At 44.4% G+C, this 27,877-nt stretch overlaps 1 protein-coding gene across 1 annotated transcript in view; it reads right to left on the minus strand.

The window, feature by feature from the left end:
- Nucleotides 1-27,877, minus strand: part of UMODL1 (uromodulin like 1) — a 621,262-nt gene that overhangs the window by 498,803 nt on the left and 94,582 nt on the right. The window contains exon 3 of the mRNA XM_078658858.1: nt 24,325-24,486. Within this exon, the coding sequence (XP_078514984.1) occupies nt 24,325-24,486 (162 nt within the window). The remainder of the gene's footprint in view (nt 1-24,324; nt 24,487-27,877) is intronic.

The raw sequence follows: 27,877 nt of genomic DNA on the forward strand, positions 1-27,877 counted from the left end.
TTTGGTCTACGGTGAATAGCCAATTCCTAAAGGATGAAAAGGTTCCAGAACTCACATCTAATGTGAGCATGGAATCTTGGATCCAACATTTTACCATCATTTTTAATACAGGTAATAGACCGGTCCCCGATGGAGAAGGCTGGCCGATTATGGCCTTAAATATTACCATAGATGAGGTTATGGTCAGTATTAGAGCCAGTAAAGGAGGAAAGGCCCAGGGACCCGATGGAGTACCCATAGACGTGTATAAGACTGCACCGGAGATTTGGGGCCCACTGTTGGCGAAAATCTTCAATGCAGCTATTTGCTGTAAAATGCCGTCTACTTGGGAGGAATCAATAATTGTTCCTATTTATAAAAAAGGCGACCGGGCAGACGCCAAGAATTACCGACCAATATCTTTATTGGACTCTTCTGTCAAAATTATGAGTCGGGTCCTCTTAGTAAGATTAGAGGAATGGGCAGAAACAAATGAGATTTTAACTAATTGTCAGTAGGGGTTCAGAAAAGGGCGTGGCACCATTGAGCAGTGTCTGAATTTAGAGCTTTTGGTAGGGAAATACACCCAGGCCAAACAAGGGTCGCTTTACTTATGTTTTGCTGACCTAAGCAGCGCTTTTGATATGGTAGACCACGCTATACTATGGGCCAAACTGATAGAAATGGGGGCTCCGAAAGGTATTATTTACTTCCTAGCTCGCCTATATGAAAAGCTTAGTACCAGTGTCCGATACGGACCTAATGGGGAGTGTACAACTAAGTTCAGGATCGGGAGGGGAATTAGACAGGGGTGTGTTTTAGCACCCCTGCTTTTCACCCTCTTTATTAATGAGATGGATTCTGTCCTGCAGACAGTCGCGGCGGACACCCCTAGAGTTAACAATCTTAACATACCCGTGTTACTCTATGCGGATGACGCCGTGCTACTGTCTAGGACCCCCCTAGGTCTTCAACGTTTGATGGACGGCTTTGCGCAGTTCATCAAAGATAGGAAACTGGTGATTAATAAATCCAAAACATATGTAATGGAATGTGGGCTCGGTCGAGCTAAAATAAAAAACAAATCCCATTATTTTATCGATGGTGAACCGGTCCAAAAAGTAGAAAACTTCTGCTACCTGGGAATTAATTTTTCGAATAATGGCCGATGGGACATTGAACATAAATCTGCTAAAACAAAGATGATCAGGAGCGCTAATGGGGTTTTTGTATTTGCCAAGAAGCTGGGGAGTAGACGCATCAAAGACATGTTAAAAATCTATCAATCTAGATGTCTTTCTGTAGCCCTATATGGGGCAGGCGTATGGGGTGTGTCACCAGCGGGGAGCCTTCAGGTAGAAGAGAATAACTTCCTGAAAAGACTCCTGTGTTTACCCAAATCTACCTCCAACACCTTGGTTCATAAGGAAACAGGGTCTCAACCCTTATATGACAAGATTTCGTTGAGACCATTATTACTGTGGCGCTCTATTTGGTCGAGCGATGGCACCTCACTGAATAGAGCTATTATTGAGGATTGCCTTGCTTTGGACCAGCATCTTAAAATCCCGTGGATTAGATTTATCGTCGAATGCTTCCTAAAGATCTATGGACTTAATGTGATCAATGATCCATACAGTGCCTCCGATATCTCCAAATTAAATATGAAATTAATTTTCTTGAATTATTGTAATGAAAGGCATTGTCTTGAGGATTCTAAATTATCCACATGTGTACTGTACAATAGCATGAATGACTTTAGCGGATTTCATCCGTACTTGTCACAGGTAACCAGAGTTTCGCATCAGTTTGTACTAACCAGAATGAGGATGGGAATAGTACATTATCTTGTTGCGTGCCCAGATATTAAATTGCGTCCTATAGGACCCTGCGCTTGTGATAATAACTCGGAACAGAGCACTAAGCACTTTCTTTTATCGTGCACATTGTACAGTGAATTACGGAAACTTTATTTGAAGCCAATACTGAAAAAATCTGGAGTGAGAACAATCATGGACTCTATGAAACTGCTTTTTAATTTGCACAACGAGGACATTTGCTTTTTTACTGCTACATTTTTGCTTAAATCAATTAGCGCAAGGAAAAGTATGTGTTTTTAAGCTTTTTTAAAATATTTATTCCATCCCCCTCTGGATAATATATGTAATATGTGTTTTGTTTCTCTTTTTTAAAGAAATGCTTGTATCTGTAACAGTATGTGCTTTTATGGACATGTTTTTTAACGTTCCGAATAAAGCTTTATGAAATGAAATGATTACAGCTGTGTGGAAGGCAAGCACTTCATTGTGAAAGCACACAACTTCTACCCAATCAAAACATGTACTAGTGGTGCCCAAGTTGTAGGTGGAGTCAAAGCCCCTCTCCTGGTGAGTGTCACATAATTGTCTGGTGACAGCTCTGCTCTCATTAGTGCCACTAGTTAGCCCATTACTGCACTACAGAGAATGTTGCAGACTTAAATTCAATTTCTTTTGCATCTTTTGAGTGTGCATATCTTGGTGTGTGTTGTACTACTCAACACAGCCCTATGTAGGCTTAAAGAACTTGTCTGTGGGTAAGAAAGTCTAGACACAAGAATTGTTGAATCTTTCATTTCTATATTTGAGTGTTTTATTTGTAATCCATTCGCAGACATACATAAATCTCCATTATACTCAGAATTTATGCATAAATATATGTCCTTTTCTGAAGCTCAAATTTACTCAAAGGCATCTCATGTCACAAAACCCAATGTATTTCGGGTACAATGTTATGTTATGTTAATGTTATGTTAATTACCTCTTATAATGCGCATGACTCACCCAGGGGCATCTCAGCGCTTACTTAGGCGATAAACTGCGGAGGAAAAAACAGGTACCAGAGCTGAAGCAATATTTTAAAAAAGGAAAGCCTTCAGTAATTTCCTAAATACAAGATAGGAGGTGGACTTTCACAGAGCTTCTGGTAGGGAGTTCTTGTACTTGGGGGCGATGTATGAAAAGACTTTGACCCCGGAACGCGTCCGCCAGATACGCGGAGTCATCAGCAGGGCCTTTCCATTAGATCTCAAATTACGGCAGGAGGACGCTTGCAAAGTTTGTTTTGCAAGTATTCCGGGCCTGTTCCATTGATGGCTTTAAAGGTGAAACAGCAAATCTTAAAAAAAACCTCTTCTTCACTGGAAGCCAGTGGAGCTCTTTTAAAAAGGGGAGTGATGGCGAGCTCGGGGGATGGTTTAAAACAAACCCTTCATCAGGGATAACTGAAATGAAAGCAATAAACTTAGTGATAAAACTGGTAGTGGGAATCCTTTACAGCTCACCACATGTGCATGTGTTTAAAAAATTAGACACTAGCCCTTAAGTAGATGAAGCTGTGACGTACACCATGTGATGCCAAACGCGCCACGGGAAACCATCTCCGTGCTTACATGCACAACACAACTTTGTGCTGAGGTGTCCAAACTACTATAAATGAACCATTCAATATCACCAATGTCATACAGAAGTGAGTTTGAAAGCACAAGTAGACATTATCAATTCTAAAGCCTATATCTTCATATGAGCAGAGTTACCTTAAATGTGAGCCGAGAAGGCCTCAGCACTACGGCACCAGCGTGCTGACATACGCACTCTACGAAATTACTCTGCATGTGAGGTCGGAAGTGTTGTAAATGAGAGACAACCAAAAGTGTGTTCGCAATCAAACAGCGTGTGATTAAACCAAAAAGTATTAGTTATCACAAAAGAAACAAAAAAAGAAAATCTCAACGCGATCTGCAACCAGTTCCACGCTTATTAACAATAACAAAAAGAAACAAATCAACTGATGCAATGATAAATACAAATAAAAGGAGTGCTACAATTGTGAATGGTGTGGCTCATGTCGTGTTCCTAGAATCTCATAATTAAAAAAATACCAAAGGAAAAGAGAAAACGAGTCTAGTCATAGTAAAATCTGAAATAACATGTACCAAGTGACCATTGATAATGCTACGTGTTGCTAATCTGCATTTCGTAACCAAAACATATGTACAATATGAAATCAGTCAATTCACTCAAATTCAACTGAGATATTCATAATGGTGAAACCCAAAGAAAAATATGTAATCTGTGATACAAATGAATCATCGCAATAGAAATGTGTATAACTCTATGTTTGTAGAAGATACAACTGAATCGCTTAAGTATTAGCATAATGATAAACAAAACAGTAACCATAATATTCCACACATGAAACAAAATATTGCTATTATAAAAAAACATGCCAATTCATACTTATCGTACATGCCACTTGGTTGTAAAGTATCCAGTTTTTTAATCCAAAAAGTTTCTCTTTGTAACAGCCTTTTGTGGTTATCTGTGTCAGACATATGTTAAACCCCTTCTAGATTTTGAATATGCTTTTGAGAAATGTTGTGCTTTAGGTCAACCCAGAGTGCCACTAGACTGGAATTTTGTATTTGATTACTGAAGGTACTTTTGTGTTCTGTGTTCCTCATTTTCATTTTCATTTATGTTTGCCAACATTTAACAGACCACAAGAGCATTTTATACAGTACGCAACATTCTTAGTGTTGCAGTTTGCTGAATGCATTAGCATCATAGTGTATCCTCTTTTCGGGTGAACCACAGTGTTTCCTAAAAGCACATTATTTCAATTAATGCAATTGTGACATTTGTTAGTGCCAGTATAGATAACTGTGAAGGTAGGCTTTTTAGCAGCTAACAATTTGTTGATATTTTTGGAACGGTTGTACGCAAATATAGGCTTTGCAGTAAACAACTCTTGGAAATCAGGGACGACCTGCAATAGTTCTGATCATTTGTTAATGATCTTCTTAATTGCATACAATTTGGTTGAGAATTTAGAAACAAAAACTATCCTAATGGAATTATTATTTTCTGTTTTCTTAGCAATGTCTCCTTGTCAATAGTTTGCCCCTGTTGGATGGCATTATCAAATATTGAATCAAGATTTCCTCTGTTAGAGAATTTGGTTCTGTACGACTCTAGAGCAAGAGAACAATCTTCAGAGTTGAAAGTAATTTGTTTTATCCGCAAGAATTGGGAATATGGTTGGTGCTGTTTAAGAGTTGAGAATGAAATCCCTGGAATTGCAACCTGTTGTTTTTTTAAACATTTGAGTTAGAATACCCTTAGGTATTAAAACAACTAGTACATTCATAAAGGAAATCTCTTTATGGCTGATGTGATCAGTGAATTGGATACTTGGATTTTTTGAGTTGAGTATATATATATTATTCTTGAGAGTTTTTGATACCTTTCCAGATCAAACAAAATGTCATCTAGGTAGCATAAATAGATGAGAAGATGTTCTTGCCGTGAATGCTCTACAAAGATGTATTGGTTCTCAAATTTAGCCATGAAGATGTTTGCATAGCTACAGAAAAGCCTTCCCATTCTTTTGGAGGAAGGATTTATCTTTCGATTTAAAATAGTTATGGTATTGAGAAAAATGTAACAATTTAAATAATAGAATTTTGTTAACACCAACGTTATCCCTTTGCAGTGGAGCCCATTTACTGCTTCAATACCCTCAATGTGAGGAATAAAAGTATATAAGGAGTTAACATCAATGGCGCAAACCCAACAATCTTAAATACAGTCAAGTGGTACTTGGGCTAATCTATTGAGGAATGCTGTGGTGTCCTCAACGTCAATTTCACAATCTTGCAATATGCGTTGTAGAAAGGTATCCACATTTGTACCCACAGGTCCAGGTAAAGAGCTGCAAGCAGAAATAATAGGCCTAAATGATGGGTCAGTGGGATGCTTATGAATCTTTGGTGACATATAGATTTAAGGTCTGCAAGGAAATTATACGGTTAAAAATCATTTTGTGTTCTCAGTAATCCACTCCATTGCAAGAGCCTTATCCAAAATCTCCCTTGAAGTGGCTTGAAATTACCTAGTTGGGTCAGAGTCAATTTTGTAAGTAAATGCTTTCATCTGAAACATGAGCATTGACTTTTGCATCATAATATGTTTGTTTCATAACTACTAGTGACCCTCCTTTATCCGCCAATTGAAAAAGGATTTCTTGATTGTTAGCTAATGATCTTAATACGCCCCAACCTTTGTTGGTGATATTGTCTGCACAGTGTTGATTTTAGTTCAGACATTTTAGGTCATTCCTAACCAAAGTTTCAAACAAATCACAAAGTATCGGCAACATATTAAAGACGAAAATTGTGCATGAATTTAAACAGTGAGATTTTACTGTCCAAATCATTAGTTCTGTATGTTGGTATGAATGGTTTTCCTTTATTTAAAACTGTGATTTCTTGAGGTGTTAACGTTACAGATGAAATATTTATCACTAAGTTATCTATTGGCTGCAGAGGTTCCTTTCCTCTTTTTCTTCATCTTTGACTTTTCCTTGTTTTTCTGTGCCCAATTCAGGTATGTTGTTGATCAGTTCAGGTCTGTTGTTGGCTGCTGGACTTGTGGATGAAAAATGTGTTTTGGTTTGAGATTTGGTAGAAATGTTTAACGGTTGGTAATTAGGTAATATATCGCCCTCTGTGACTTGACTTTCTTTTAAAGAAACAATGGTTGGGGTTTTACATATCTGCCCAAGTGCATACCTCATCAAGTTTGTAATCAATGGTGTCTCCTTTAAATTTCTTTAGTTTCCTTTCATGAATTTCCATGGCACTTAAATATGGAATTGAAGGATTCAACAATTCTCTAGACCCTAGACTTTCTTACACACAAACAATTTTTTTAAACCTACAACTTGTTGAGTAGTGTGTCTTGGGACTGGAGAGCCTGTTGGCCGCCAGCGTTCTTTGAGCTCCGCTGTTAAGCCAGACCATAATCATGAGCATCCCGGCTTGTAAAGTGCCATTCATGTGATGCAGGACTGAAGGATGCTCTTGTCTAGGCCTAAATCTCATTCCCACACACACAAGAGAGGATTGTGCCTTTTGCGGTAAAATCATTGCTAAAATATTCGCAAATGGTTTCTGCTAGTGATTCTTTATTCAAACAAGTGAAAGACCACAAATAACTGGAATAAAAGGCCAGAGGACATGAAGAAGCATGTGACACAGAATTACTTAAGAAATTCTGCAAAATGTCTAAATCTGGGAAGCACAAATGGGTCGGACTGGCCTATACGGCAATCTGACAGTGCCATATGGCCCAGTATGACAGGTCAATGTGTGGGCCAGTTTGTGGCTGTGTGTGGGCTGGTATGTGCTGTCACAAGTTTTAATAATCATAAAACAACACAGGGTTGTTAATCTGCCTGCCGCAAAACACTGTGTGCGATCTTTTGATCGCATTTTTGAACACAGTAAAGCGGATGCTGTCACCTACAATGCTTTGCAGGACGGTAGAGGTGTCAAAGTGGGACAGGAAAAGAGAGGGACAGAAGGACAAGACTGAGGGAAAGTGGAAGGTTCATTGTGGATTTTGACACAGGGGCTAACAATTTTAGCAAAAATTCAAGGAAAGAGATTACCCAATGTTTGTGATAAATAAAGAAAAAAGCCTATAACAGGACAAGAAATAATAATTAAAGCTTTACTCTAAACACATAAAAAAAACTAAAGGAAGACAGATTGATCTGTTAAACCACATACTGCACAGCATTGAATTCCATTAAAAAGATGATCAACCATCGTTGTCAACCACCCTCTTCCTCAGCAGCAGTGGACCATTGACTCTGAGCCCACTGAAATCTTATTTATGACTGATTATGACTTTGATCTTTGACTCCAAAGTCTCACTCAGAAGCCAATAAATATATAATTACACAGTTGAGCTGTGGGTGTGGGCTGAGATTTGCAAGAGAAGTTATGCACAGAGAAGGGAGAATGAGAAGTTATAAAGCTGGCAAAGAAAAAATAAGAGGGGCAAATAAAGGGAATGCACAGCAGGAAGATTCAAAGAAAGACGGTGATGAAAACAACCTCCTCATAGACCTCTCCAAGGTACTACTGGCCCTTCCCGAGGGGCTGGTGGTGGTGGGGGTGACTTTAATGCAGTCTTGACCTCTGAAATAGATGCTACAGGCACTGCCTCTGCTTCATTTGAACTGAAGCCTGTTATCTCTCAGAGTGGACTTTGGCTCTCAGACTTTGTGACATGCGGAGGGTGTGACACCCTCGCCAATGTCAGTACACCTACACCTCCACAGCCCACCATACACTTTTTAGCATAGATCTTATCTTTATGCCCACACCAGACTGAAGTGAAGCGTCTCAGATCAGATCCTTACACATGATATATCGGGAAACATCCTTTACCACGCAACTTTTACCACGCAGTGCTTTTACAGCGCAGGTTTTACAACGAAAACCATTACAACGCATTGCACTGGGGGGCGCTCTAGGATAGGGAATAGTTTTAATTTACTATCCAACACCTTCCCTACTATCCACGGGGACTGGAGTTGGAATAGTAAATTAAACTATTCACTATCCAGCACCCCCCAAAGCAATGCGTTGTAAAGGCTTGCGTTGTAAAACTTGCGTTGTAACAGCATGCGTGGTAAAAGCATGCGTTGTAACAACGTAGATCCGATATATCAGACCATGCTCCACTTCTTCTCTGCTTCAGTTACCCCGCGGATGGGCCTTGTCCCATGTGGCGTCTTAATGCCTGATACCTTCAAGATTAATCATACACACAGGCCTTAGAAGGTTATGTGCAGACTTATTTCCAGACTAACGAGGGCACAGTCCGCTTAATCAGTACATTATGTGCTACCAGCAAAGCTACCTACGGAATCCTACATCAGGTTTTGGGATATCCTGTGCCCAGACTCCTAGCTCTCTATGAAGAGGTGACTAAGGCTGGTGCCTTTCCAACTGAAATAGACACAGCCACTATTGTGGTTTTTCTGAAGACACAGCCTCCATCACCCTCCTGTGCTGACCCTCATCCAATATCTCTTATTAATGGAAAGGTCAAGATTTACGCTACCATTCTGGCTAACAGACTCAAACTAGTCCTCTGCACTCTTGTGCACCCTGACCAGTGTGGCTTTATCCCAGCCAGAAGCATGTGGCACTGCCTTAGACTTCTCCACGTTGCTGTAGCTCATAGTCATTGGCTCCTACCCTGCCTAGCATTGCTTCTTATCGACTTTGAGGAAGCTCTGCTCAAGGTGGACTGGGCTTACTTGAAACACATGTTGATAAGTGCTGGCTTTGGCGCCCGTTTCCGAGAGTTTGTCCACATACTATACTCAAACCCCACAGCGCGTATTTTGATCAACATTGTGGTCTCTGATGCCTTCCCTGTTCGGCAGGGGACCCAACATGGATGTCCCCTGCCTCCCCTCCTGTTTGCTTAGGCAATTGAGCCACTCACGTGCCTCATCTGAGGTGATGCTCAGATATAGAGATGGCAGAGGGATGGGGAACATGAGGACCAAATTGGTCTTTATGCGGACAATGTCCTCCTTTTCCTGGCAGACCCTGTGGTGAGTGGCCCACAGTGCTTGCAGCTGCTTTGATTTCTGGCTCCAACTCGAGACTCTATAGACTGGCAGGATAATATCCCCATACACCGCCTCAGCTTCCGATCTCTGGAAATATGGGTAGCGCTCCACCCTGAACTCACCCAGTCTCTTAACCTCAGTCCCGTGGTGGTGGAGGGCCTACACAAATGGCAATCCCAACTGTTTGGTTGCATCCCCCTGTATGCACGCTCCTTAATGGTTCTCTTCAGAGAACTTTCAAATATTCTCCATATATTTAATGTACACGATTCTTCTGATTCTTATTTGCTTTTATTGATTATCATTTAAATGTCATCATGATATCCTTAGTTGCTTTAAACATTTTCATATTGTGTATGCATTTCCCACATTATTGTACTTCATAATGCTCCAATGCATTTCGAGCAATTGAGCTCTTCCTCAGGGAGCCGCTCTGTGTTGACAGAATAAATGCACATGTTGATATAGACATAGACATATTCAAAACAAGACTAAATAATGGATAACACATATACAACATAAAACAGAGACATGTGAAGTGAACCTAGTACCATTGCACACCTGGTTTATATCATGGATCTGATGTGTGTTTACGTTATATTGTTAAGAAAGCGAGTGTTCAAGCAATTAATTAAAAAATATTTAAAGAAACAAGTGTTCAAGCTATTATCAGAAAAACGAATGTTCAAGTGATTTAATTTTTAAAAAGTGTGGATACCCCGAGTGTGTACCACTGGTTAGAAAAACAAGCTACAGTGGACCCGGCAAGCGAACTGATTACTCATGAAATTTGACGGAGTAGTTGAGATTCTTTGTAGTATAGAAGAAGCTGTATAGAGACGATATAGTTTACTGTTTGCCGTTCTGTCTTTACGAACTTTACCGTAGCTACGGATTCTAATACGTGTCACATTCCTGTGACATCAAGAACTTACTTGTCGATCTATTCTGTGTTTCTCCCGAGGTTTGATGTCGATAAAGTTTCTCCAACCGGTAAGTCTCTGCATTTTGTGAGGACCGAACGCTACAAGTGAGCGTAATAATCGAAATAGGACTGAAGTTGAGGAGACTAGCAGATAACCCGGAAATTATATGTCAAAAAGCAGACAAAGGAGGGGCACTTGTAATAATCAATAGAGCTCAGAATGAGTCTCGAGTGGAAGAACACATTGCAGACAATACCACTTACATGAAGTTGAAGGGTAACGCATACCAAAGAATTTGCCACCTTACTAAAAGACCTGGTCACCAAAGCATATGAGATAGGAACTATTAAAGAAAAGACCAAGAATTTTCTTATCAAATCCAATCCTAAGAGCCCAGAACAATACATGGTTCCTAAGATTCACAAGAACGAGACGGATCCACCGTACAGACCTATTATTTCAACATGCGGGAGTGTCCACGAACCTGTAAGTCAATTTATTGACAAATACTTACAACCAAGTGTTAAAAAAATAGGTTCATATATCAAAGACACCACGGACTTTCTGTTGAAAATCAAAGAGATACACCTGGATACATGGGAAAGGGAAACATCCATAACAACGAGGGCATTACCCCGCACTGCTATTACAACGCTGCTATTACAACGCAAGTCGTTACAACGACTTGCGCTGGAGGGCGCTGTAGGATAGGGAATAGTTTAATTTTCTATCAAACACCTTCCCTACTGTCAACGTGGGCTGGAGTTGGAATAGAACACTCCACTCCATATGATGGAGGTCCAGGGATGACCAACCTTTACCTATACTACCTAGCATTCAACCTTTGGGGTGACTAAGGTGGTCTTCGACACATTAGGTGGGATACCAATCTCACACTCCACACCCCTTTGTGGCACAGAATGTGGTTGAGGGAAGTGTCCGCACTGACAGGATTAGAGAAATGGGAACTCATCGGCATATCACAACTAGGTGACATATGGTCCAGGACCCACTTAGACTATTTTTAGGAGTTTCGAATTCCTATGAACTCACCTATTCTCAATTCTACAAATACTTACTACCACGCAATGCATTACATGTTCACGTACCCTGTGCAATTTCTCTTCCTGAAAGCCAAACTCCTGGGTGCTCTAGGCAAAGGGAGCATCTAATAGATTTACTGCACCATTATCATCGATGGCCCTGACACGCTGGATCACCCTAGAACACGCTGGGAGAACTGGTTGTGGCCCCTCAAAGATGAAGACTGGCAGGACACCGTGAAGGCGCCTCCTGTCATAATGATCTTCTCCCAACTCCGTCTGATGGAAATCTATTATCTGTACTGTACCTATCTCACCCCGACCAGGTTACACCAGACAAGCCTTCTTCCTGCTCCCACCTGCCCCTGCTGTTCCAACACCCTGCTGATTTCTACCACATGGTATGGTTATGTCCGATGACCCAAAGATTCTGTAAGGCAGTGACCAGGGAACTTTCTGAGGTATTGGGCTGGGAGGTCCAACTCTCCCCATTGATGCTGCTGCTTAGGTTTATGAGGGTTCTGATGGCTGGAGAGCAGATTGGGCATTCTTGGGTACGGTTACCATGGTGGCTAATTGCAACATAGCTGCCCGATGGAAAAATTCAGCTTCCCCCACAGTGACACTGTGGGGGTTGGGAATGGACTGGTGTGCACAACAGGAGAAGCCCTCATATGACGCTAGGGGATGTCCCTCGGAACTCAGACTCATTTGGGGGAAGTGGCTGGGCCACTGGTACTGAGCCTTGGTCAATAATGCATTTGTTTGCCTTTGCGGCCTTGTCTCCTATATGGCTGTTTGCTTTGCAGTATTGTCTTCATTTGTGCATCTACCTCACAGTATACTTGACATGTACCCTTTTGTGTCATCTGAGTGGTGCATTACCACAGTGGTGAAACCTACTATACTGTGCATCTCAAAGAATCTGAAAAATCTATTGATGAAACGTGAACAATGTTAGATATGTAGACCGGGCATACACCTAACTGGTTTAAACAATGATTACAATGGCAATACATAAATACTGTATAGCACCAGTCACAAGTCCGGGATTCCTCTGTTATTTTTAAACGTAGGGAGTCTGCATAATCACTAAAAACAGCTATGTAAATTGCACCCCTATTTAGAGATTTATTTACCAGCATCCATGGGAGTGTACCACTAGGGATTTTTTCATGAGTATGGTTCCAATACCTAGGGACACATAAGGTGATATTTCCCATGGTGGAATTAAAGAATATATGAAAATATGATTTTGTTTTATATATACCCGTTTGGTATGTGGCTTTATGCATTACACAAAACAGCTTTATATGGACTATATATGGCCAGACCTGAATGTGGTTCATACATTCACTCACAGCAGAATGAAATCGTAGACTAATTGTCCAGATGAACGAGAGCAAAGGCATCATAATGTAGTGACATCCTCTATGCTGACTCCTCATAACTTAACTCTATTCTTAAGCTAAATCGAATGCAATAAATATACTGTTAGAGGGAAAGGATGGCTTTATGGTGGTTGTATGATGGAACAACGCAGGTAAAGACATTGCATGCCTTTACAGCGCATTTCTTACCTCACAATTATTTAACACTGACTGACTGACTGACAAGACCACTGACTCATTGTCAGTAAAATTGCTCTCCCTCCCTCGCAGCTCCACCATTAAGTGAGGCCTTCCCCGAGCCCCTGTACTCTCGAGTGTTGGTGCTCGAGGCCCACCTCCACCCGCAGGTTTCACCTGCACCTCATCCCTGCTGGTCCAGTGGACCTCTGTCTCCATTCTCTTGCTCTGCTTTTTTTCTCCTTTTTGACTCGTTTTTTCCCTCACTTCTATCTCCCCCGTCACTCTTCTTCTAAGTCTTAACCTCCATTTTCTGTTGTTTTCCCTCATTTCAAGGTCCCCCTTCACTCTCCTGTGTCTTTCCTCCGTTTTCACTCATTTTTTACCCTCATCTCAATCTCCCCCTTTCACTCTCCTGTGTCCTCTGTGTCATTCCTCCACTCTTTCTTGCACTTTTGCTGCCTTATTTGCACTTTTCTCTCTCTTTTTGCCTTTTTCCTTTTGCCTTTTTTAGCCCGTTATTCCCCGCTGCTGCTGCCGCCGCGGCCCCTCCAACCCAGCACGACCAGTGCGACCGGCCCAATCCAGCTCCCCTCCCCGCTCCCGCCTCCCTACTGTCCAGCCCTCCCAGACCCCTACTTAATGGCAGCCACTGCAGGGACAGGCGAGCAAGACCACTGACTCATTGTCAGTGAAATTGCTCTCCCTCCCTCTCAGCTCCACCATTAAGTGAGGCCTTCCCCCGAGCCCCTGCACTCTCGAGTGTTGATGTTCGAGGCCCTCCTCCACCTGCAGGTTTCACCTGCACCTCATCCTTGGAGGTCCAGTGGACCTCTGTCTCCATTCTCTTGCTCCGCTTTTATTCTCCATTTTTACTAGTTTTTTCCCTCACTTCTATCTTCCCCCTTCACTCTCCTTTTGGGTCTTAACCTCCATTTTCTGTCATTTTACCCTCATTTTAAGCTCCCCCTTCACTCTCCTTTGTCTTTCACTTGTTTTTTACCCTCACCTCAATCTCCCCCTTTCACTCTCCTGTGTCCTCTGTGTCTTTCCTCCACTCGTTCTTGCACTTTTGCTGCCTTATTTGCACTTTTCTCTCTTTTTGCTTTTTTCCTTTTGCCTTTTTTAGCCTGTTTTTCCCCGCCGCTGCTGCCCCCGCGGCCCCTCCCCTCCAGTGCGACTGGCCCAATCCAGCTCCCCTCCCCGCTCGCGCCTCCCAGCCCTCCCCAACCCCTACTTAATGGCGGCCACCGCCAGGGCGCCAAAGGCAAGCCCGTCTGCGCCCGTCCGCGACCCGACTGCGACCAGCGTCAGGAACCCTGGATCTCTGCACCGCCAACGCTACGACCCTGCGGCACTCCACGCTCTCAACCCAGGCCGCAATAACAACTGAAAGCTAGCATCACCAGTCGACACCCACAGACCCTTCAGCTGTCACTTCTGCCGGAACACCTGCAGCACCGCCAAGACCACTGACCCAGCATTCCGCTCGCAAGAACCTAACTGAACCGGAGACCCTGCAATGCATCCTCCTCAAATTCCGATCCCTCCACAAACACGCCACTGAAATCTGGGACCTCCTCGACAGCACTACCCCGGATGTAGCATTCTTTACCGAAACCTGGACCAAGACAACCTCGGGACAGGACATAGCCATCACCATTCCCTAAGGATACAAGATCTCAAGGAAGGACCGCCCCATCTGCCCTGGAGGAGGAATCGCTATTGTCCACAAATCCACCCTCCACCTGAGCACACTCCCAGACAAGCCCACAGACCTGATGGAACACCTTCACTTCAAGATACTGGCCAGCCCTACCTCCACCCTCCATGGAACCCTCATCTACCGACCCCCTGGACCCTGCGGACTGTTCGCCAACTCCATCACGGACATCACCTCCCCGCATGCCATCGCGTCCACCAACTACACCCTACTGGGAGACCTCAACTTCCACCTCGACAACCAACTGGACCCCAGCACCACATCCCTCCTGGACAACCTCCACAACATTGCACTCCACCAGATCGTGACCGAACCCACACACTCAGCAGGGCACAACCTTTGCCCCCCTCTTCACAACAGTAAAATCCATCACCTTCAGCCACACCACTGAACTCCCATGGACTGACCATCGATGCGTCCACTTTACCTTCAGAACACCCACCATCCACAGACACCAGCACCTGCTCCAACAATGAAACTGGACCAGAATCACCGACGACCAGCTAACCTCATCACTCAGCAACTCCACCCAAACCATCGTGGAAAAAGACGACGCCAACACCGCAGCCAGAACCCTGCACAGATGGATCTCCAACAGCGCCAACACCATAAGAAAAACAACAACATCCACGCCAAGAAAGCTAGATGGTTCACCACCGAACTTCGAAAGTCAAGACGCACTTGACGGCGCCTACATAAGGCCTGGAGGAACACCAAATCCACAGAAGCACACAACAACTTCAGAGCCACCTCCAACGCCTACCACAAACTCATCAGAAAAACGAGGAGAAAAGCGATTGAAGACAGAATCTCCACTCATGCACACAACAGCAAAGAACTCTTCAACATCATCCAGGAGTTCGTCCAACCCACCAGCGAGTCCCCCGACAGACCTCTGCGACAAAGTCAGCACCTTTTTCCACCACAAAATCAACGACAACTTCGACGAAGACAACCAACACACTGAACCCTCATCAACCACCCCCGACACCCTGAAGCCAGCTATCGACAACTGGACAGCCCTCACCACCGAAGACACACTGAAGACGATGAAGTCAATCCACTCCTCTCCCCAACACATTTTCAACAGAGCCGCCGACACCATCGCACCCATGCTCTGCCACACCATCAACCGCTCCCTGGCAACCGCCTCATTCCCTGACAACTGGAAACACGCTGCGATCATCCCCCTCCTGAAGAAACCCTTGGCAGACCCCACCGACCTCAAAAACTACAGACCCATCTCCCTGCACCCGTTCCCAGTGAAAGTCATTGAGAAAGCCATCAACAGCCAACTCGCCACATTCATCGAAGAGAACAACATCCTCGACTCCTCCCAATCCGGCTTCAGAAAAAACCACAGTACGGAAACCGCCCTCCTTGCCGCAACAGACGACATCCGTACCTTACTGGACAAAGGAGAAACAGCAGCCCTCATCCTCCTCGACCTCTCAGCGGTGTTCGACACCGCACCACAATACGCAGACTCCACGATTCAGGGATCCAAGAGAAGGCCCTCTACTGGATCCGCTCCTTCCTCTCCGGCAGAATGCAGAGGGTCAGACTCCCCCTTTCCACTCAGACCCTACACCTACCACCTGCAGAGTCCCCCAGGGGTCCTCCCTCGGCCCTACACTCTTCAATGTCTACATGGCTCTGCTCACCCCCATCGACAGAACCTACAGACTCAACATTGTGTCATACGCAGATGACACCCAACTCATCCTCTCCCTATCCAATGAACCCAACACCGCCAGACACAACTTTCGAGAAGGCATGGAATCCGTCGCCAAATGGATGAAAAACAGCTGCCTACAACTAAACACATACAAAACGGAAGTACTCATCATGGGCCCAAACCCAAATGCCTGGAACGGCACTTGGTGGCCCCCTGCCCTCCTGGTCCTAAACCTGCCAAGCCACTGCCACATCTCCCAGCACCTGTGCACACTCCACTGGCTCCCCATCGAAGCTAGAGTCACCTTCAAGATGCTAACCCACGCTCACATGGCCCTCCACGACACCGGACCAGCATACCTGAACAGCCGACCCAAATTCCACGCACCCCAAAGGACCCTACGATCAGCCCAGCTCTCCTACGCCGTGGTCCCCTGCACCCGAAAGATCAGATCGGGAGGCCGCTCCTTCTCCTAACGCACGGCCAGTGCCTGGAACGACCTTCGGCTCCACCTCAGACAGATAACATCGCTCCCCATCTTTGCAAGAAACCTCAAAACCTGGCTCTTTGGCAGACCCCTTCTTAATGGACTGGAAGCTGCAACCCCCCCACCCCCAGCGCCTTGAGACACTTACAGGTGAGTAGTCACGCTTAACGAACACCTGATTTGATTTTGATTTGATTTAACACGCATATGCTTTTACCTCACATGCCATTACCATGCATTATTAGTCTAACTAAGGAAAGTATTAGTAACCTTAGTTTAAATAATATATGTATATATCTATATTTAATTTTGATGTTATTGGAGGAGAGCCCCAAACCCCCATACTTACCTCAAATAAATGGTAACTTCATGTGTGGTTAAGGCCTATACATGGTAAAAATGTGCATGGTAATAAATGCATAAAAAGGCACTGCGATGTAAAAATTGTGTTGTAAGGACTGTTTCCCTTTACGGTGGCATTGAAACTCTTGGTGAAGTAGGTCAAGAGTTGGACAGGACGCCTTCCTGATCTTATGATCCCATGGGATTTTAACCCCAATATATTGTTTTGGTAGCAACTATGAAGGGTTATTTCCACCAGAGTGTTTATGCCTATACCAAAAGAAATAGGACTCTTTTATGATCACTGGCTTTTGGAACTGATTTTGTTTGCCAAATTAATGATGGTAATAATACACACCTACATTCTGGTTTTCTTTGGTAACATACAGGAATAAAACAGAGGGAATAACGATCTTTTGACCTAAATAACATGTTCTTTCCTCAATACTAGATCAAGACAACCTATTTCACATTGTGAGACTCGAGACTCACAACATTCTATTGAGTCACTAGTGGGTCGATTATTTCCACTGAACTACGATGCTTCTTAAATTACAAGAATTTGAGATCCTTGACAATCTCAGGTTTAGGTATTAATCTATCTATTTTCAGTGGCAGCCGGCACAGGTAAGAGCGGTGAAGCGGGGCGTGGCAGGGTGAGGGGGGGAGTCGACAACCGTCAGGATAGGTAAAATTAAATACAAAAATAAATAAAAACACTTACTCCGCACAAAGCCGCAACGTCGAGTCGGCAATGCGGCGAGCGCAAGTTAAGTGTTTTTACATTTTTTAAATTTAATTTAACCTATTCCGTCATCCTCGACTTCACCTATTCACCTTGCCCCAGCCCCCCTCACCTCCCACTGCTTTTCCTGTACCAGCCGCAACTGTCTATTTTATAATAGTGTGCAACTACAGGACCATGCTTTTGTGGTTACCTCAAGTTCAGAATGCCTAATGTGACAATTGGGTAAGGATGATGACAATATTTTTAATCAAGAAATTAACTTAAGAAATTACACTGTGTTCCTCACACCGTGTGCCGTGCATCACGTGCTTGCAATGTTTTCACGTTTTATAATTTTTACTAATCAATTTGGGTAGACAAAATTTGGCAATGAAGACTATTCACTAGTACATGTATTTTCTGACACCTTTTTTATTTTTAACTCTAGTGCTTATGATTCACCTGCAGAAAAATGTCCATCGTGCAAAGCAGATTGTGAGTATATTTTTTTAACTACTTGAAGTCACTAACACTACTTGACGATTACAATAAATATGTACTCCGTAGTGTGGACTGGGTACGAATCTTTGAGGCCTGAAGAAGGCTGTTGACCCGCTTGGGCATGAAAACAATTGTCGACACGTGTTGATAAAGACTAGGTGATGTATGGTGATAAAGGCCCTGTGACCATTTAACTTTGATATATTTTTAATTCTGTCAAAAAGAACCCACAAATAAAATCGGATTGTTTGGGTATCGCTTTATACAGTGTTGATTGCAAGGTTTTCTGAATCCCTAAATATCTATTAGAGCTTGCTACATGACTAAGCTCCACCACAGTACACAGATTTGTACAAGAGGTGTTGAAGCGTGCCCCATGATGAAGCATGCCATGACATGAGAGTGGAGGCACTGATTCCAAAAGAGGGGTACCCTTTTGAATGTACCTATACTTGTTGAGTCTTCATCTATCCTGGAGTACGAGATGTGATGGTTGGGAGGCTGATTGATAGTCTTTCATCTCTCTGCTTCATGGTTTGTTTAGTATTGTGAATGCCATCATCTTATTGAAGGCAGCATGAATGAACCAGTAGCTCTCCGTGGGGGGAAACACCCGTTACAGCGGAAGTACTGCATCGCGTGGCTATCACATCGCGACTATTACATCGCGGATGTCTGCACACCGCATGCTACCGCGCCGCATGCTAAGACGTCGCAATGACTTCTACATCGCTAGTCATTACATCGCCAGCGATGACATGGGCCATTACATCGACATCGCATCAGGATGGGGACCAGTGATGACATCGCATCGTGATGGGTAAAATGAAACCAAAATTGCTCTCAATCCTGCGAGGACCAGAAACGATCAACGATGTAATATAAAGTAAACAAAAATTCCTCTTAACCCTGCCAGGGCCAGAAACTGCAAAAGTGATGTAATATCGCCAGTGATGGGGAAAGTAAACAAAAGTGATGGATAAACGATGTAATATAAAGTAGACAAAAATTCCTCTAAAACCTGCGAGGGCCAGAAACTGCAAAAGTGATGTAATATCGCCAGTGCAAAAGTGATGTTTCACCACACGGAAAAATGCACGATATAATATTCAACAAAATGAAATGTAAACAAAAACGCTCACAAAATGTCTTAATTGAGCAGCGTGCGAGGCTCCAAATATATATACACTTACACATTTTAATGTGTTTTGTTGACACTACGAACGATCACACACTCTACAATGGGTGCGAGGCCCCCAAATACTACAAATGATTCACGAGCACATAACGGGAAACGATGTGGTCTGAGGCCAAAGCTGCCAACTTTAGTGCTGGGAACTAAGGTTCGAGCCTCCTGTCACGTCTCCCAAAACAAACGCTCACCATATATATTTTGTTTTTAAGGGAAACAATAATACAATATATTAATTTTTGGTATACTGCGTGCGAGAATCCCAAATATACACTTACTAAATTTTAAGTGTTTTTGTAACACTTACTGTGGATGGGTGGGTGGATGGAGGCGTGGATGCGTGGGTGGGTGGATGCGTGGGTGGGTGGATGCGTGGGTGTATGGGTTATTGGTGGATGGATGGGTGGGTGGGTGGATGGATGATGCGTGGATGGGTGGATGCGTGGATGGGTGGGTGGATGGATGGGTGGATGGATGGATGCGTGAATGGGTGGGTGGATGCGTGAATGGGTGCGTGGATGGATGCGTGAATGGGTGGGTGGGTGGGTGCATGGGTGGGTGGATGGATGGATGGGTGGGTGGATGGGTGGATGGGCGGATGGATGCATGATGGATGAGTGGAAAGACGATAAAACATCGGGAGCTTATCAGGGACAGATATCGAATCTTGATTCCCTTCGCAAAGCTTGAGAGAAAATAAAAAACAATAAATTATATACAATGCTAGGTACAAGAGTTGTTACCACATCTCATGCACACATGGCGAGTACGTGCAAATTGCAATTTAAAGGGGGCTGTAAATGGGCGCTCCCCCTTCTTTTCAATATGTAAGGCAATGTATCAATAGTCATTGAAAATGTAGTGACTGCCCTTGTCAGTTGATTAGTGTTTGCCAAGTGAAAACTTTCGGAGAAGGAAATCATCCGTCGTGCGGGTGACAGCTGTGGGCAGTGCTGTGGGCAGGAGCCCACAGCAGTCACACGGACCACTGCACGCTCTTTCAAAGGTACATTTCATGCTGTGGCACAGTTTTAACAGTGCAGTAGCAATGCCAGCACTTTGTGAAAACAAGTGCAAGCACGGAGGTTTGCACTTCCTTGCAGGCCTCCACCTCTGCATTAACAATCATTTCACAAAACGGTTCACGGCTGGACTGGGGGTCGGGGGGGGGTGGGGGGGGGGAGCAGCCCTGACAAAATGCTCACACCAGCCCTGTTCTCTCCTTTCCTCTGTGTATCTCTTTTCATCCATCCGTTCTCTCTCCCTTTCGCTCTCTCTTCTTCCTCTCTGTTCTCTGACTCCCTCTCCATGCCTCTCCCACTCTTTCCCTCTTGCTTGAAGTCCCCTGTACCTGCTGCAATTAATCTGGGTGATTTGGGGAGAGTGACAGCTACCAGTCGCCACCCTGGGCTCTTCAATCTGGCCTCCAGTAGTTACAGCCAACTGAGGAAATGCCTGACCAGTCCGGAATCACGCCCCATAAATATTAATTAGGCAGTACTTTGTCAGTGCTTGAGAATGGCCTCTTTGCACTGTCCTGGATGAATCCAGTGCACTGCAGCGACGTGCCTATTGACATTATAGATGCACTGCAATGCGACCCAGCCATTGACATCATCTGGGCCCCTGGTGGGACCCTCTTTGCAAAGTTCAGCGTCTTGGAAATGCCACACCAGCAACTCCACCGAAGGCGCAGAGATGCCGTCCTTCCTGGTGGTGCAACAGAATTTACTTATAGGTAACACTAAGGCTGAATGAGCATCAAACCATAAAATATTGGACCTTAGGACACGATTTAAAAGATGGATTTCCAAGCGCATCCAAAACGTTGTACTCTTTTTATGCCAACTGAACATGTTCGCATCCTTTGCGCCTGCAATGTTTTCATTCATCAAATCCCCACATTTATTCTTGATAAATTGTAGAAAATAATATACACGATAGCTTCCTTTCATTGAACGGGTGAAGGAGGGCTATATGCCATGGGCATGAAATTGAAACTGACTTTCAAAACGATAAAACAAATTGTGAATTTGTGACTGTCATGCAGGTTTTAACACATCATATATTGTGCACCTGTCTCTGTTTGTTTAAAACATGGCAAGGAAAGCGTTCGAAAAATACAGGCATTTCGATTATTAAATTTACAGAATGAATTTGCACACACAAAACACAATACACGTAATAAAAATAGAAGAATTTACGTCGGGGTAGGGGGTGGGGTGGGCAGTGGGGGCCAGGGGTTCACGCAACAGATAGCAAACACTGTTGTAGGACACCAACAAAACTCGTTGTTATGGCGTGCGAGGTCATGTTCTGCGGTGTGATGTTCTCCCCAATAGAAAGCAACGCATTCGCGTTGCAACAGCCATCGATGTAAAGGTAGACTAAGTAATGTTCTGTGCGAGGTAAAAGACGCGTGGTAAAGGCACGCGATGAGAATGTGCACGATGTATCGTCATACATCCCTCCGTGGGTAGAGGAGCAAGGAAGTGTTAATGCTTCAATCTTTTTTGACAGCGAAGGATCATAGTGAATTTCACTGCTGCCCTTCCCTAACATTGCCATACACATTTCCAGCTGGAAACACAAATTCCTGTAGGATTTAAAGGGAGGGTAGTTTTGACCTAATGTCATTGAGAAGCAGGTGAAACCCAACCAGATCCTAATTTATTAGAATTAGAGGCTCATTAGGATTGGGCTGAATCCCGTGTAAGTGATGCGTCCTGTTTGGGATATTACTTCATTCTCTAACCCAGGTATCTCAATGGCCTTGGTTATTACTGACAATATATATAGGTACCAAGTAAAGACATTTGTTTGTATATGTTGAAAATTCTGGGATGGGCCTGAAAAGGCCACATACATGCGCACACCACGTGATTTCACTGTAGTAATGACCGCCACTGAACTCAGGCCTGCCAGCCCACTCCTGCACACGCTGCTGCCACCCACTTACCAGTCACCAGTTACACCAAACAAGACAACGAGTGATGTTTAGTGCCTGCATATGTCACATATGTTCATATGCCTTTGGCTCACTGGGGACGTCCCTGAAGTTTGTGGACACACTCTGCGCCACATTACTCCCCTGATGCCACGCAGACAGCACTTCTGCAATGTGAGGAGCATTTCTGTCAGGCTTGGTATCTATCATCACTGCACTTGTGGGACACTATTAGATACAGGGGCAGATTTTTCTTTATTAAACATATTTTTATTTATTTAACAAAATAGCTTTCCATGTAGTGAGACAATATACATAGCTGTGGGTCAGCTGAATAACGGTATAGCGGAACACAGCGAATATCATATCCATTAGGCCAGCAGTGCTCCTAGGTGCAGCCTGCGTCCCTCCAATAACACCCCATCCGATGCCTCACCAAGCAGGCCCTTCAATCAATTATTAAATCCCCCCTCTGTAACCCATCCATGCCTCCCAGATCTTTTCCCATTTACTTAGGCACCCCATGCTCTGATACACCACGTGTTCAGCTCGCTGGCACCAATCAGGGTCCCTTTTCCAACCCTCTATCGACAGAGCCTCTGCGGCCCCCCATAGTCTAGCCGCATTTCGTTTGGCCACCTCCCCGGCCAGCGCCTGTCAAATCATCGCCCATTGCATGTGCATGTGCATGTAAGTTGAACTAACACGCAAATGGCTCGACCTGCAGGTGGGAGTGTACTTTTAGGATTCACAAATGTATATTTCCAATATTAAAGGGATTCACTCCTGCATGATACTGCCCCAGCTAAATGTGATATTACACAACAGTGAATCCTGTCCCAGTGATGATCAGCAAGGGCTGATGGGGCTTGGGACCGTCCTGAATACCTAGGAACTCACTAGGTTTCGAGTGTTCACAAACTTCCCCACGACCCATTCCTGCTCTGGAAAGAGTCTGTGGTTTACTCTTGTCAGTCGCAGGAGTAAATATGCTTCCAGGCTGGTAAATGAAAGGAAACACTCCCAAAACTGTTGGCGGTGCAGTCAAAGGTTTTTCCTCATGCGGTGCCGTCTTTGCTGTGACATAACTGGAAATTCACAAACCTTTTCCAGCAGTACTCCCAAACATTTTGTTATTTCTAATAATGGTAAATCTGCACCAAACCAAAGGAGTGCATGTCCAGGCACTAAAAACAGAGTTTTTCCATGATTAATCACTGCCAATTGATCATCCGTGCCTGGCAACAGGCAAAAGGCATGGATCTGTGAAGCGCCAAGAAGCCCTCTATAGGCAAACAAGAGCTACACTAAAGATGAATACTAAAAAAACATGAATGCTTGCAGAAACTCCTGAGCAATTATACACCCGACTACCTGCCCTCAGTAAGCAATGTTACTACATCACCATGGTTATCAAGTAGCTGCAAACGCTTCTGCTGTTACAAGCGTGGTCCTTCATTTCTGATTAGTTCCTGCAGGATCACTCATGTCATCAGGATCCCTAAATCTGTTCTTCATTTTACACTTTGCAAAAAAACTATGGGTTGTCTGTCCCTGCATCTGCTGGAAGCTACACCCTGGATCCTTGTGGTCCATCGAAAACCTTTATTTATGCTGACTAAAACCTTCTGCTGTGGAGGAGGACAGCACCAGGAGACCAGTGGTTTGGGTCTCACACATCTGCACTGTCTGGCGGAGGCGAGCCTCAGAGCATCCTTGGATGCTGTCACGTACCTTCTGGGATGGGCGTGGAGCAGGTGGATCTGTTCGCATGCCGGCAGCATTTCTGGAGCCCTGGACAGTCCAGATCAATCGTGCAGGAGATGTTAGATCGCATCATGTCATCTGCTGGGCATACCCCAGGCCTGGAGGTAAACTCGTTGGACCTGTTCAAAGCTAAAAAAAAAAATAACGTAATGTGTAAAATGCCTCATTATTGGATTTTCTTGTTGACCACACATCAAGTAGAATAAAATGGCAAGAAGAGCTACACATGCAGATAAAAAGAAACCATCAGTCCTGCTGACTCAGAGACAGTCTAAACCAAAACTCAATGCCCAGAAGTGACAATACAACCCTGTTCACTGTCACATCCCGGTACATGCATCTTCGGCGTGATTAGCAACACGCTGCAGAGAGATTTCCCCAGATACCAAAAACTGACACACTACTGACAAAATCAACAACTCGTCTTCAACTCCTCAAAAAACTCAGGTCACCCAACGGAGCCTAACAGACCACTGAATTAAGACCTCTGTTTCCCCTACCTTATTAATTGCAGGGACCGTTCATATAATTGTAATAAAACATGGAAAATGTTTGTTAAACTTTGCATTTCCCTGAAGATTTTATCAGCAAAAGTTAGACATTTTGCTGGAAGTGAATACAAACAATCAGAGCAGAACGGTCTCAAAAACATGGAGTGAGAAATGGATGCTTTAGAGTTTGGTGGACTGGAAGCACCATTGTACATTAGCGATCCCCTTTCCACCAACCTGGCAGCTCCCCCGCCGTATTTAAAGTCTGATGAAGGACCAGCAAAGCCTCAATGGCTCCTCCCTGACAACCCGTTCGCTATATGTCTGCCAAGTTTGAGTGACAGTTGTCTCATCCTCTTACAGCCTGGACAACCAACACTATATTTCCTTTTCCAGTTATGCTGCGCATTGTACATTTGCGAATATGTGATATTACAATGCGATCAAAATGATTGCGGTATGTAACATCTGTGTTTTTACAACGGAAGTCGTTACAACGACTTGCGCTGGAGGGCGCTGGGCTTAGGAGTAGTAAGATTTACTATTCCAACACCAGTCTACGTACAGTAGGGAAAGAGTTGGAATGGCAAATCTTACTGTTCCTTAGGTTATAGCGTCATCCAGGGCAAGTCGATGTAACGGCTGCGTTCTAAATGCATCGCAGTGTAATCACCGCAATGTAAAGGATGTTTCCCACATTTGCCCTTGTGCACAAAGAGATAACTCCCTACGCATGATGGGAATTGTTTTCTTTTTCTGTAGAGGCTCCAGCTTGAGGGTTTATTTTCAGAAAACAAAAGACTTGCTGAGTGGGCACCCCAAATATGGCACCTCTACTGAAGATACAGAAACTCTGGCATGTGTGGTGGGGAAGTCTGAATAAGGCAGGTGGTTCTCTCCTAGGGGAACTGCGGTGTAGGAAAGGGGTGCCGCCAATACAATCCCCCTGAATTCATCGCATTTGGATACCGGTTTTGGATTTTTACTGTGAGTGGGAGGCACTACATACGTCTTACTGTAAATGAATGGAGAGTGATAACCACCAGTATCTGCATTTTGGGATACAGCTGCTGCTGCACAGCTAGGGTAAGAGGCTATGGGCTGGCTACACATCAACAAGCGGGCATATGGGCGCGATGCGTGTTTCAGCTGTGCATGTGAGACTACCGCTTTGCGGAGCCCAGTATATGCTCACAGGTAGCTTGTCGCAGAAGCTCTTCAAGGACTGGAACTTACCTGGAACAGGTCTTATAATGTGAATGGACATTTCTAGTGTAGCTCTGTAGTGCTTACTGTAGGTCTCTGGTACTTGCACTTGATTGAAAATTATAGGCAAAACCTGCCCTAAAGTATAGTTTTGCCCCACAGAGGCCTACAGCGTCTGGCAAGGTATCAATCTAGGGGTAAACATGCACCACAAGTGTAGATTTGCAGTCCCTAACATTGTGCATACATATACTCCTTAAGGCACATTAAGAATTGTCATATTTCCCTGGCTCAGCTCATGGTCAGATTCCAGGCCTTTCTCCAGTGCTTAATTTGTAAAGGGATAAGGGCTAGGACCCTTGTGAGGAGGCTCCTGCAGCTTGCACCACCCATTGCCCCAGTAGCGTTGCCAATGACAGTACCAGTGTGACAATTCAGACTTTAAATATACATTAAAAATGACTATTACATGCCGCACAAGCCCAAGCAAGTCGCTTTGGGTGACAGGTATTAGTGATTTCAATGTATATTTAATTATTCAACAAATGTTGTTATGCTTCTCACAAAATTAGACATACAGCGCCACCATCTGGCAGGCTATCATAAGAACCCATGTTGACAATAAAGTGTTGGTGCCTGGCACTGGAAACCACTGGCTCAAATTAAGCACTACCTTTCTCCTTACTGGGACACGTTTAATTACTCTACTCTCCAGCAGGATGATCAAAGGCTTTCCAACGCAATGGAGCCATTAACACTTCCTGGGAAAGGAAGGGGTCGGGAAGAAATCTGCATGTTTTAATTAACTCCTCACACCGCACCAGGCCTGGGCAAGCCCACATAAACAAAGGAGTAGGGCCAGTCCTCTGGAGCCAACAAAGAAGGGGCTCACCTTTGAAGTTTTTTGCGGTTCAGGCAGCTGTGTGAGCTAAGGGCATAGCTGAGGCTCTGAGGGGAGCTCTTTCCACAGACAACTTGAATTGCCAAATTAGATAGTCTCAGAATGTTGTGTGGGAGGCTTAGGACAGCGGTGGAGTGTTGATGTGACACACTAGGATTGGCTAAGGGTCCCTCAATTCTAGAATTTTCCACCCCCACTTAAAAACCCCTGTATATGGGAGAGGCAGATGAGAAGGTACCGGACCTGGGAGCGACAAAGGCAAAAGGATGCCCAGATGGAAGGGGAAGTCACCTGATGCCCTGCAAGGATAGACTCGGGGATTTTTCCTCCAGCTAGCTGCCCAGTACTACGATTTGTCTCTCCAGGGCAAATGGCACTGCCTCCCTTATGCTGCCTGAGGAACAGTTGGGGGAATGGACCTAGTGGGAGACATTGGATGGTTACCCTGGACTTTCTGTGGACTGCCCCTTAACTCCACTGCTGAGACACAGGTGCTCTGAAAGATAGCTAGGAGGCCATGGGGCCTGTGAGGTCAGCATGTTCCACTTGCTGCTGAGGAGGGCCTGTGAAAGACACACCCAAGGTAGAATGACCCCCTAGAAGGGCAGGCAGAGGACAGGTTTGTTACAGAGTGCCAAAAAAACCGGCACCCCACATAAATAACCCTTTTTAAGGCCAGAGGGCATGAATGAAAGGCTCCTGGTGGCTAGGGATGGCCACCAGGATCGAACTGAGCTCTAAATTACGTGAATGTGCTCTAAGGGACACAAGATATTGAGATTCCTCGAAAATACCCCCAGTGTGGGCCAGGTAAGTAGGAGTAGCCACAATGTTCCTTTCTTTACCCTTTTTGGGAGGGTGACTGCATGGGCCCCCTACCCCCAAGCATAGTTTCCTCATGAAAACAGCATTGCACATAGCC

This window comes from Lissotriton helveticus, chromosome 8 (genome assembly GCF_964261635.1).
Source record: "Lissotriton helveticus chromosome 8, aLisHel1.1, whole genome shotgun sequence".
Classification (NCBI taxonomy): domain Eukaryota; kingdom Metazoa; phylum Chordata; class Amphibia; order Caudata; family Salamandridae; genus Lissotriton; species Lissotriton helveticus.